The sequence below is a fragment of the Dermochelys coriacea genome, chromosome 10 (assembly GCF_009764565.3).
Source record: "Dermochelys coriacea isolate rDerCor1 chromosome 10, rDerCor1.pri.v4, whole genome shotgun sequence".
In the NCBI taxonomy this organism is placed as follows: Eukaryota; Metazoa; Chordata; order Testudines; family Dermochelyidae; genus Dermochelys; species Dermochelys coriacea.
The window spans coordinates 9,915,366-9,926,218 of NC_050077.1; the positions used below are offsets into that span (position 1 = coordinate 9,915,366).

The 10,853-nt window shown below is 52.5% G+C and overlaps 1 protein-coding gene across 5 annotated transcripts in view; it reads left to right on the forward strand.

Moving 5' to 3' along the window:
- The window catches only part of RADIL (Rap associating with DIL domain), a 77,264-nt gene extending 69,366 nt beyond the window's left edge, over positions 1-7,898 (forward strand). For all 5 annotated transcript variants that reach the window (XM_038419785.2, XM_043494219.1, XM_043494220.1 and 2 more), the window contains 4 exons: positions 1,085-1,508; positions 3,817-3,956; positions 5,640-5,779; positions 7,149-7,898. In XM_038419785.2, the coding sequence (XP_038275713.1) occupies positions 1,085-1,508; positions 3,817-3,956; positions 5,640-5,779; positions 7,149-7,257 (813 nt within the window). In that variant the 3' untranslated portion in view covers positions 7,258-7,898. The remainder of the gene's footprint in view (positions 1-1,084; positions 1,509-3,816; positions 3,957-5,639; positions 5,780-7,148) is intronic.
- Positions 7,899-10,853: the final 2,955 nt, after the last annotated feature.

Genomic DNA, 10,853 nt, shown 5'->3' on the forward strand with positions numbered 1-10,853 from the left:
CTCTGCCACCCCCCCCCCGTGGAACTCCCCGGGAGGGAGCAGTTCTCGGGTGGGGAGTGACAGAAATCCCCCTGCCTCCACCTCTGCAGCCAGCACGTGCAGTCCCAGGCCCTGTGAGCACAGCCAATTCCTGGCCCTTGTCCTCGTCCCCACGGGGTGCAGCTCCCTGCTGCAGCAAGAGGAGGATGCCGGGTTACCACAAATCACCTCCCCCCCCCGCTCCCAGCCGGTGCCTGAAGGGCTCTGCAGTGGGAGCAGTTCCTTGACTTTCTTGGCAGCTGCCCCAGTGTGAAGTCCTGGGTTGGCCGGGGAGGTCCTCGGAAACAAACCAGCAAGAGACTGGCCATCCCGCCATTGCAGAACCTTGGAACGATTGGTACCAAAGAAGGGAGAGGTGTACTGCCGTGCCAGCGCCGCCTAGCTGAGGGGGAGTGTAGGCAACATGAACACTGTGGGCAGGCCATCGTTATAGCACACTAATGCCCGAAGGGGAACCCTTTCCGGAGTCAGAGTGCCTTTTTCCAGTTTAGCTCCGACTGCTTGGGCAGGTGTCCGCCCAGGGAGTTATACCAATGTAACTATAGCATTAGAATTATGCTGGTAAATTGCTCCATGTAGACAAGCCCTAACTAATTCCTAATCGCTAAAGCTTTGGGACCCACTGATGTACCGAGAAGAATCCAGGTGTAAACCTGCACCTGTCTGTGCAGCTGCTGGGGCAATGGACCACACTGAGCTGTGCCTCCTGCACGGCAGTGCGCTCACAGAAAGGCTGGCTTTACCTGTGGATGGGACGCGCTGTGGTCAGGACATAAGACGGGGACTCAGAAACTCTGGGGGCTCTGCCCAGCTCTCATTTCCCCTCTCTGGGCTCTGCTTCCCCCTGCTGACCAATGGGGCTAACAGCACTGCCCCAGCTCCCAGGAGGGGTCACATTGTTGCAGTTTTGCCCCATGTTCAAGCTCTTCGGCAGAAGTTACTAAGTCACCTCCCTGCCCCCAGTGGAGGTCAGATACCAAGGTGCGGGGCAGCCTAGATAGCTAGAGGGGCCAGGCTAACGCTCCGTATTTTTCTCCTTTTAAAGAAAGACGTTCCCACCAGCCAAAATGCCCCCGAGGTGCCCGAGAACGCACTCACCTTGCCAGCCCTGGGGAATTCCTTTGGCCAGTCGGATTACAGACGCCCAGGTAGCTGTGTGGAGGCAGAGGCTGCTGGAAGCCCTCCGCTCCCCACAGACATGAGCCGATCCCCCCGAGACTATTACACCAGTGAGCCACAGCGCCAAGAAAAACTCAAGCATCTGCAACTGCCCAGCAGCCTGGGGAAAAACCACCTCTCCAAGGCCAGCGTGTTGCCAGTGGATCCCTCCTGCTTACTGACCCCTCCCAATACGCCTCTGAACTTTGACCCTGGACGCCCAGAATCCCCTCAGAGCACCAGCTGTGGGAAGGTCATCCAGGACCCCAAGAAGGATGGACTCAATGGCACGAAAGCCACCACCCCTGAAGGTACCGAGAACCTTTCCTGCCCTCAGATCCCCAGCGCTCACATGTTAGGCTATGTCTTGCATTGTCAGTTTCCCTAGAAACTGCTTCCTGTAGGGACCACAAGACTGGTTCCCCGGGGAACAGACTGGGGGTCAGACAAGCATGGCAGCCAGGAGAATAGAGCATAATCCAGCACCACTGGGCCTCCACGGCCTGGCCTCTTTGCTCCTTGCCACAGGGGAAGGCTTCATGGCCTAACCATCAGCAAGGCAACGATTTTGTCATACAAATGTTCAGTCAATTTCACAGCAGAGGTATGTGGAAAAAACCCCCCATAGACACAGAAGGGGCTCGGCCCGGGAGTGGGAGGGGTTGGAGAGCGAGCTCACCCCACACCAGCAGGGGTGGGTCCGGCTCCCTGCTTCAGTCATTGAAACCCCGTGTGCTAGGTGGCACCACCAATCAGATTTGGCTCATCCGCTCCTCTGTCTCCATCTATGGTGGGGCAGACGGCCAAACCAGAATTGTACTGCGACCACATGAGTCGCAATGGCTGGAATGGGGCCCAGAGGAGCCCCAGCTGCAGGGCTCACGGACTGCATGAAAATTCACAATTACCGTGAGCAGCGTGACCTCTGCGCTGCACTCTAGCCTGAACCATCAGGTGAGCAATACTGCATGTCCTGGCCCCAGCTGAGGTCAGCTTAACCTTTATCGTCCCAAGCTAGATACACCGAGCCCGTCCCAAAGGCCTGGCTGCTCTGTGGGGGCACTGAAGAGCCTTTGATGCTTTCTGTAAGAGCAGGCTCCCTTGGTCAAAGCACCCCTTTCCCTTCCTTCCTGCCCTTTGCTATTAGCCAATGAGCTGCAGCCCGCCAGTGGTGGTGTATGTGCACAGACTGTGAAGTGCCTTCGGGTTCAGAAGATTTTAAAAGAAAAGAAGATTTTTGTAAAAGAAAGATGATTTTATTACCTTGAAGCACGCAGAGGCCTTGTGCATCCATTTCAGACGTTTGTAGGGACACAGTGGGTGCTTGGCATCTAGATCCCGCTGCCCCTCCTGAAGAAGTAGCAGTTAATTGGTTTGCATGTGTGAACCGGTGTCCAGTAGATGGAACTGAACAGAGGCAGGAAGAGGTTTGCAAGACACCTGGGCATCAGGGGGGCACTCCTGAAACAGCAGCTAGTTGAAAATCCCACATTTTGCACATATTGGCAGCTGCGTTTCTCATGGCCAATGGCAGGGTGATTATGCCCATGTGTTTATCTTTAAAACCAGTCCCTCTCCTGCCAGCTGTGAGCCAGGAGAGGAAAGGAAAGGGCAGCAAATAGAAGCCGATGTCAGTACGACTGTGTGCTGTAGCCAAAGCACCAAGCAGAGCTGGGTGAATTCCATCAGCTGAGCCACAAGAGCAGCCTGTATCCATGTGAGAAGACAACACTCCAGGAGTGTTTTATAAGGTCATTATGGTGGCCAGGAGGGGAAGCTAGACTCTCCTGGCTGACTGGGCTCCTCCGTATTCATGAATGCAGCGTGGAGTCATGGCCAGCTTGAGCCTTCATTGGCGTCATGTACCAGGCTGTAGCCAAAGCCAAAAATTTCCAGTTCTGCAAAATCCAACGTGCTGGAGGAATTGAACGGCCTTTGCTTGTTCTCGTGCCACCATTGATTCTGAGAACTCTCCTGCCGCTGAGAAAAACTTACCCATTAACTCCCGAAACCCTGCAGAGCTGTTTAGGGCCAGATTTTCCAGAGGTAGCAACCCAAAGTGTCATTTCGTGCCCTCAGGATTTGTGCATCCCGGTTTCTGTATGTGCAGACATTCAGCCGGGGCTGGGCAACGGATCCTGCAGCCACTAGGCTCTCCTCTCTGGGCCGAGCCCCTTGTCTGGAAGCACGTTCTGCCATTTTCATTGTCTGTCCCCAGCTGTCAGGGCTGGTGCTAGCCCATTGCAGGCCCTAATCAGGAATATTTTTGCCCCCTCCTTCCCCCAACACATACTAATAACTAATACAAGACCCCCTTGAGTTGCTCAAGGCCCTAAGCAATTGCTTAGACTGCTTATGCCTAGCGCCGGCTCTGCCTGTGTGAAGTGTCGTTGCATTGGCAGTTTGGCCAAGCCAAAATGAAGTGAGTCCGCCCTCCCCAACAGATGTGCTGCTGCCAGGCACAGAGGCACTCCAGGGAGCCTGGCTGATGCACTGCTTATTTCAGCTGAGATTGCCGGTGGGGCAGGAAAGGGGGAGCTGTGTGCAGAGAGGAGCAGGCTGGGTTGGGTGAATACTGGAGGAATATTTGCCTGTTCCTTTGCATCTCTTTGACCCCAGGATGTTCTCCGATGCCCTACGACTATCCCACGCCAGCTTCCTCCAGTCGCAGCTCAGCCACGGATGATTTCTGCTACGTCTTTGTGGTGGAGTTGGAAAAAGGGCCTATTGGGTTGGGGATGGGACTGATTGATGGCTTGGTGAGTACATCCTGCTCTGCCTCGCAGAATATTTAGAACTGGGCTCGTGCTGCAGGGAATGTATTATATGAAGATGAAAAGTGATCTGTAAAGCTAATGCCGGGTGTATGCCCTATAGCTAGCCCAGGGTTTCTTTCCTGTGAAATCTGACCGAGTGGTTGCTTGGATTAATCTCTGGGGTGACTGCAAGTGCTGTGATCTCTTACGTTATTCTGATGGATCCCAATAAAGCCCTGTAAGGAATCAGACCTCAGACACCTGTTAGCTCAGACTTAGCTGTAATGCTTATATCAAAGCTGCCCCAAGGCCTGTGGAGAACAGATTAAATTAAATATGCCCAACGCTATTGCTAGAGTCCTTTGCAGAAGAAGGATGCAAGACTAAGGAAGGCCTTTCCTCCCCCGTCACAAGTGATGGATGAATGTCAAAAAAAAAAAAAAAATCTGGCCAGATGGAGAACCCCCTCCCAAGAGCTCATTGCTGAGTAGGAATGAAATGGTTTGTCCTGCCCTGCATTCACAGCGCGCTCAGAATAGCCAATGCTGAGTGCAAGCAGAAAAGGAACGTCCCTGCTGTCATGCCCTAGGCGTTGCAATCTGGTTTAGTGCAATGGGTCACTGTAACTGGGGCCTTTCTCAGCAGTGCATTAGTCAGTAGAAAAATAAGGCTTTAGCCGTAGTCCTGACTGTATTTCATGTGCACTCAGTGAGGGAGCTTTGTCCTGCCAGAGGGCAGCCTGGCTTGTTGATTATTCTCCTCCCAGCATTAAAATGAACAAGGGAAGTGTGACCAACAGTCTCCTCTGTCCACCTGGAGGTACAAACAGGGCGGAGGGCTGCCCTTCTTTCTGCATGGATTAGAGCGCTTCTGTAGCCCAGGACTGCAAACACCCAGCTACTAGAACCCCAGAAGGTCCACAAGCAGCAGTAGATGCCAGGCCCTCAGAATTTCAGCCAGCTCCTTTTCCTCCTAGCTCTGCAGCAGCCTTTCCCTGGCATTTGGAGAAGCTTGGTCTGTTGGTACTGAGAATTCTTGGAGCAGGTCATGAGACTCCCACTGAGCGGACAAAGGAACTAGGGCACATGTTTGGCATCTTCTCAGGCTGTAGGAATGCATAAGCTGGGGAAAGTCACTGATCCTAGGTCTCCCTTTGTAGGTGGTGGGGACAGACTGCAAAATCCATTTCATGCACACACCCCTAACGTTCGCCTTTTCCCTTGCGACGTCATCTGCACTTGGAAAACGTTCTACAAGCACCTCACCCTTGCTCACGTAGATTCACCAGCATTAGTAACCTTGGGGCACAGGCTGCTATAGGTGATTAAAAAAAAGCAACTGAAACCCACCCCACACAGTGTGGTACCATTTTCAGAAATGCCGAAGTCCCATTTTCAAAAGTGACAGACATTTGGGAGCTTACTGAAGGTCAGGGGCCCTTAGCTGCCCCAAAGCCACTTAAAAAGGAGACTGTAAGTTGTTCAATTGCTTTTGACAATTGCACCCGGTGCCTTGTAAGCCTCCTCCAAGCAGGAGTTCTGAACTGCAGCAGCTAGTAACCAGTGGACACGGAGGCTCCCAACACTGCCGACCCAGAGCTGTAGAGTCCGAGAAGCTGTGTAGCCCTTTGTCTTGTGCAGAACCTGTCTCACCATTGCCTTGGTACTGACCGTTATTTGTTGACAGCACACCCCTTTGAACTCTCCTGGCATCTACATCAGGACCCTCATCCAGGGCAGTCCTGCAGCCTCAGACGGCAGACTCTCCATAGGCGACCGCATCCTGGCTGTTAACGGCACCAGTCTGATTGGAGCAGATTACCAGAGGTAAAATAAAAAAGGAAGAAGCCGGGGTGTGGGAGGCATTGAAGGCCGTGATGTATATTGCAAAACAGCAGGCATGGCCCTACTGGAGTCTTAGCCCAGTACTCAACAGCGCTGGAGAAAGTCATTGCTACACCTTTCTCTAGCAGCTGCAGGCATATTAAACTCCTGCTCAGAGCAGGCTTACAGTCTCCGAGGTCCTCTTGCTCCTGGTGATGCCTGGGCTAGAAGCCGTGTGCTTAGTACACCGAAGGGAGTGTTCTGTACCACAGGGAAGGCAGGAGAGCCACCATGTGGGTAGCAAAGTGGCATCAACAATGAAAGTTTGTGAGCCAGGGGTTTCAAATAGCTACTGCTGGCAAAAAGCGTGCGTCTGGTGAAAAGATCAGTGCTCTCTTGCCAGAATGGGCAGGTATTTCCCTGCCCTGGAGTCCATCTGCTAGAGCAGTACACACTCCATCCCTGTCCACCACCATGCCAGGTAGTATGACCCTTTCAAGATAATCCGTCAAGTGGCGTTTCTTTGAACTGTAGCCCAGGTCCATTCAGTTAGAGGAGCAGCAGCCTCTGTAATTGGCCTGGCCCTTAGAAAGCCCCAATGTGAGCCCTGGCTACAGGGGATGTTACTTTGACTAGAACAGCTCTGGGCATTGCAGGAAATGCTTGTTTCTTATAAGTGATGTTGCTCTGTGGAATCAGTGCAGGCTGCGACCCTCATGGGATTAAAAACAATTCCAGAGGAGAAATAACCTCTGCTGGTAGCACTGACCATGCAGATAGTGTGTGCATCTCAGTCAGTGATCCAGCTCTCGGGGTGAAGAATGGCATCTTGTAATGGGAGCAAGGAGCAGCCTAGTGTTGAGTATCACCCTGAGGGCAAGCACCTGGCTGTAGCCCAGCTCCAAACTCACTTAATGCTTCCAGGGGACAAGTAAATTAAAGCCTCAGCCCCTCCTGGCTTTCTTTGATGTGAACAAAGAGCTGGACAGCAAGTGTAAGGGGAGATAGGACAGAACCTGATTGCTAGGGAGCTGGAAGAGGTTAGTGCAGTGGGGGAGATGAGTAATTGTAAACCCGCACCCAGCAAGTAAACATCAACAGCAACTACCCAGAGGAATGCAGTGAACCAGCTGCAACCAAAAAGCCTGGCTCTTGGGACCTTGTCTCTAAAGCCTGCCTAGCACTTGCTGTGCCAAGGGTGAGTGGGGGATGGAACAGGAGGAGAGCATCCAACAATTGCCAGCCCAACCCGTGCTCCGCAAGAGCTGACTAGAGGGATCCTCAGTGTGTCACACCAGCCAGCCGCTGCTCTGGGTAGTGAGCCTGGGGCCATGGCATTAACCTCTCTGTTCCTGTTGTCTGGTCTCTCCAGTGCAGTGGAGCTTATCCGGTCTGGAGGGAAGAAGCTGCGGTTTCTGGTTGCCAAGTCTGACATGGAAATAGCCAAGAAAATCAGCTCCAGCTCACCATCGTCCTCTTAACGCTCACGTTGCAAGAGCCTGGCCGTAGCCCCTACAAACGAAGTTGCTGTCAAGGCCAACTACACAAAAGCTGGTGGGATGGGCAGAGACTGTACCTAGAACATGGAGGATCCAGCGTGAAATTGCACCATTCCAGGACTAAGGAACTGTTCTCAATTTGCTTTTCAGACTGCTGGGTATCTCTGTTCTGCTCTTCCAGGGTCCAGTGGGGACACTGCTGAGCAAGTGAGGGAGGGGGCTTTACAATTCAAACACCCCTCCGCTCACAGGTGTATCGCATGGGCTCATTTTACAGCTGACGTCCTTCCCCTGGCCAGCCTCAGCGTGGGATTTCCATAGCCCCTACTTACCTGCCCACCCCACACTCCTCTCTGCAGAGGGCAGATCCCATTCCAGGCAGTCAAAGTGCTCTTCAGCTCAACCGAGGTTAGGAATAAGCTATTCCATTCCTCTGCACTCAGAGGGCATGGCAGGGCTGGTGACTGGGAGTGGGGGCCCTAGTGGCTGCTGTTGCAATTATTGAGTTACCTAGCGCTGGCCCCTGGGAGATTTTGAGCACCTAGTGATTAACATAACAATTACAGTTAACGTAGGCCAGAACTGCCAGGGAACATTTATTACAAACCCCAAACAGTTGCTGGTTCCTGGGCTGTGAAAGGTGGCAGTAGAATGTCACCCTCTCGCCCTTCAAGCTGGATTCCTGAGGTTGGGGGTATTGGAAGTACTAATAAATAACAGAACAACTGGGGTGCAGGAAATGACTTTTACAGGGACAGGCTTTAGCAGCATAAGCTGATGCAATGGGCTGTCATGGTGGAAGGGATGCGAGTGTTACGTTCACTTCCTCCAGGGCCTGACAGTCAGTTCACCCTGCCCTAGGGTAGTGCCTTGCTGCTGGTAGGCTAGGACCACCACCTCTGGGCCCTGCACTGGGGCTGGAAAGTGGCTACAGCAAAGAGAAAACAGCGTGAGAGCAGCTGCAATTGTACAGCAACTGCTCCCAGGCTTGGCAAGAGGGTGTTGCTGGAAGGGTCCTCCTTTCCTCATCACCCAGGAGCAGGCTGCTCCCCTGCTCTAGCATTGGCCCTATTGCACAGGGGAATCTAGTTTTAAACCTTCTCTGTGTAACTGACCCTTCAACAGCTTTCAGTGCCGTTGGCCTGGGGACAGGCTGTCACCCTGTGAAGCCCACACCTGAAAGTGAAGCCCCCAGCCAAGGTGAACTAATATGACCTCTCGCTTTGCTAAAATATTCACAGGAGAACAACCTGCGTTGACAGTTTTACAAAGTGGAGACATGGCTGTAACCCAGGCAGCATGGCTGCTCTTACGTGTTCTCTTTGGCTGCATTTATCTGCTGCAGGGGCAAGCCCAGGCTCTGAGAGGGACATGGTTGGGGCGGTAATCTTTTGTACTGGACCAACTACCGTTGGGGAGAGAGAAAGAGACAAGTTTTTGAGCTATACAGAGCTCTACTTCAGGTCTGGGAGGGGCATTGCTAACTCCAAGATCGAGCAGACAGTTCAGCATAAGAACTTGCCTCATATTCTAACCATTCAAGGTGAAGGGGCCTGTTAACACTCCTGTAGTCATATAGGACCAAAAAAGGGGGTGGGAGGGGTTATGGAATGAGCCATAATTCCTTAGCAGACAGCCTGCAGCTCATTAGTAAGCGAAGAAGTCAAACCTCCCCCACATAGAGCTAGGGGCATACTTTTGAAGGCACTGCTACTTTTGCAGCTGGACTTGACTTAAGTGGAAATGGCAACAGTTAGATGGCTAGTAGCCAGGTTGCAGGCCCCAGCAGGTATGTAAATTAAATAAAAATAGCTCTGGGGGTAGTTGAGTGTGGATGCCAAATCAGAGGTAGTTTTAAAAAGTGTAGCCACTGTTGAAACATACAGGCAGAGCTGGGGAGTTGCTCCACAGACCTGATTCTGTTTCCCATGCACCATCCCATCTTCTGCATACCTCAGCAGTGCCTGCTACTGCCACGCTGATGGTGTTAAACGATGCCTGGCCTGGAAACAGACGTTCCCCTTTTGGGAAAGTCAGTCGCCGCTTTAATGGCTTATTCCCAAGAGTGCACACAAATCACTCTGCTCTCTTCTGCCAACAGCAAAGCAAGGTGCCTGCTCTACCATGTGGGGAACTGTTTTAATTGCAAGTATATTCTTCAGGGCTAGTGCAGATGAGCTGTGTGGGGGGTTTAGCAAGCGCAGAGGGAGAAAACCCTCCCCTCTTGCTCCTGCACTTTGAAGTCAGTGGAAAAACCTCAAACTAATCACTGTAAGGCAGAAGTGCGGCATTAGCCCACCTACCACAGCGCAGGGTTCTGTGCAGCCTCATGGGCAAGGCATCTAAACCCACACTGCAAGCTCTCCAGGCTGACAGAAATACACACACAAGGCTAGTGCCTGGCTTCTGTGCTGTGGCATACTCAGAATAGCTGGGCTAGGCCATCTGCACAGCAGTGACCGGAGATACCCTTTAATTGTAACAGAAGCAGGTAACCACACGAAGGCAGCTCAAGGCTCTTGCTGCCTTTATTAACGGTCAAAAGAACTGTGAACATTAGCTTGATCTTCCTCCATTGAGCCCTGGGATCCCCCCACACCCCATCCCACTCCACACCCCTGCCAGCTGAGGGCTTCAGAGACAGGCACAAGAACTGCCCTTGAGCCTCCAGGAGACCATGGTATATCCCCCCTACAGCCACACTTGTCCCAGCCCAGGGAGCAAGAGCCTGAGTTTGCAGCATGACAAAGCTAGGCCCAGCTATGGCTTGATTCAGCAACACCAAAGCAAGCCAAACATACTGCTCTCCAGCTTAGCAACTCTCCGCCGCCCTCCCCCCAGACCCATAAGGAAAATAGCATAATTCACCCTACAGGAGAAGTGACCAGCCTCCACAACTGGATGGGAAGCACCAAGCAATCAGCCCCCATTTGTCTCTCACTAATATAGTTAGCATTAAATATTCCGATTGCCTGAGTGCAAAGTCAGAGGCCCCTAGAGGACACATGCCCCTTTCTGCTGCTGGCAGAGAGCATGACCACTCCCCTCTCTTGTTAATACTGTACATCTCTACAATGTATATAGTTCTAGCGCAGACATGGAACAAAGATCAGGGCCCGCCTGTGACAGGGCTGCTATGTTCAAGGAGTTGTTCATGGTGTGAAAAATAAACTGGATCCAATAAAACCTCCCTAAGCTCTATTCTGGTGGCAGTGGTTTGGAACCTGTTTGGGCCTTGCCAGGTTCAACTGCACTTTAGAACACAAAGGGAGCAGGGGCAGGCCCTCGCTTACCTAAATCATTCCTACAGGCTGCCTACGCTTCACGCCATTTCCTGGCCACAGGACTTGGCTTCCTGCTCTAAGCACCTGTTACAAGCAGAGAGAGCAAGAGGGAGAGCAGAGCTGGTGGGGGAACAGCAGGAGTCACCACAATGCAGTCAGAGCAACGGAGAAGGAAAAGGTGACAAGTAATTGCTGATTGGTCGGACGGGGCAAAGCGCCCCTCAAGGGACTTGCTTTGGAGACGGCCCTCTGGATTTTCAGAACCTTCCAGCTCAGAGCTCCTTTGGCTGCTGC